Genomic DNA, 286 nt, shown 5'->3' with positions numbered 1-286 from the left:
TTTCCAGCCCTACCGGGGTACAGGTACCGTACCCGGGGGCGCTGTCCCCGTCCTGGGATGCGCAGGCTGCAGCTGAGGCTCTTCCCACCGTGCTCATCCCGATTCCCGCAGGGCGCTGGCCATGGAGCCGGGCAGCATCGACAACCTGTCCATCCTGTACCAGAGCTCCGACTTCATTGTGGTCAACAAGCACTGGGACATCCGCATTGACAGCAAGATGTGGTACGAGACGCTGACGCTGCAAAGCCAGCTCAAGTACAGCTTCCACGAGCTGGCCGGCCCCGAC

At 62.9% G+C, this 286-nt stretch overlaps 1 protein-coding gene across 1 annotated transcript in view; it reads left to right on the top strand.

The window, feature by feature from the left end:
* The first annotated feature begins 121 nt into the window (after positions 1-121).
* Positions 122-286, top strand: part of RPUSD1 (RNA pseudouridylate synthase domain containing 1) — a 1,605-nt gene continuing 1,440 nt past the window's right edge. The window contains exon 1 of the mRNA XM_010010847.1: positions 122-286. This exon is cut by the window's right edge and continues 10 nt beyond it. Within this exon, the coding sequence (XP_010009149.1) occupies positions 122-286 (165 nt within the window).

Source organism: Nestor notabilis, unplaced genomic scaffold (assembly GCF_000696875.1).
Source record: "Nestor notabilis isolate BGI_N333 unplaced genomic scaffold, ASM69687v1 scaffold17213, whole genome shotgun sequence".
Lineage (NCBI taxonomy): Eukaryota > Metazoa > Chordata > Aves > Psittaciformes > Psittacidae > Nestor > Nestor notabilis.
The sequence above is the reverse complement of the archived record's forward strand: the minus strand, read 5'-3'. Positions and strand labels throughout refer to the sequence as shown.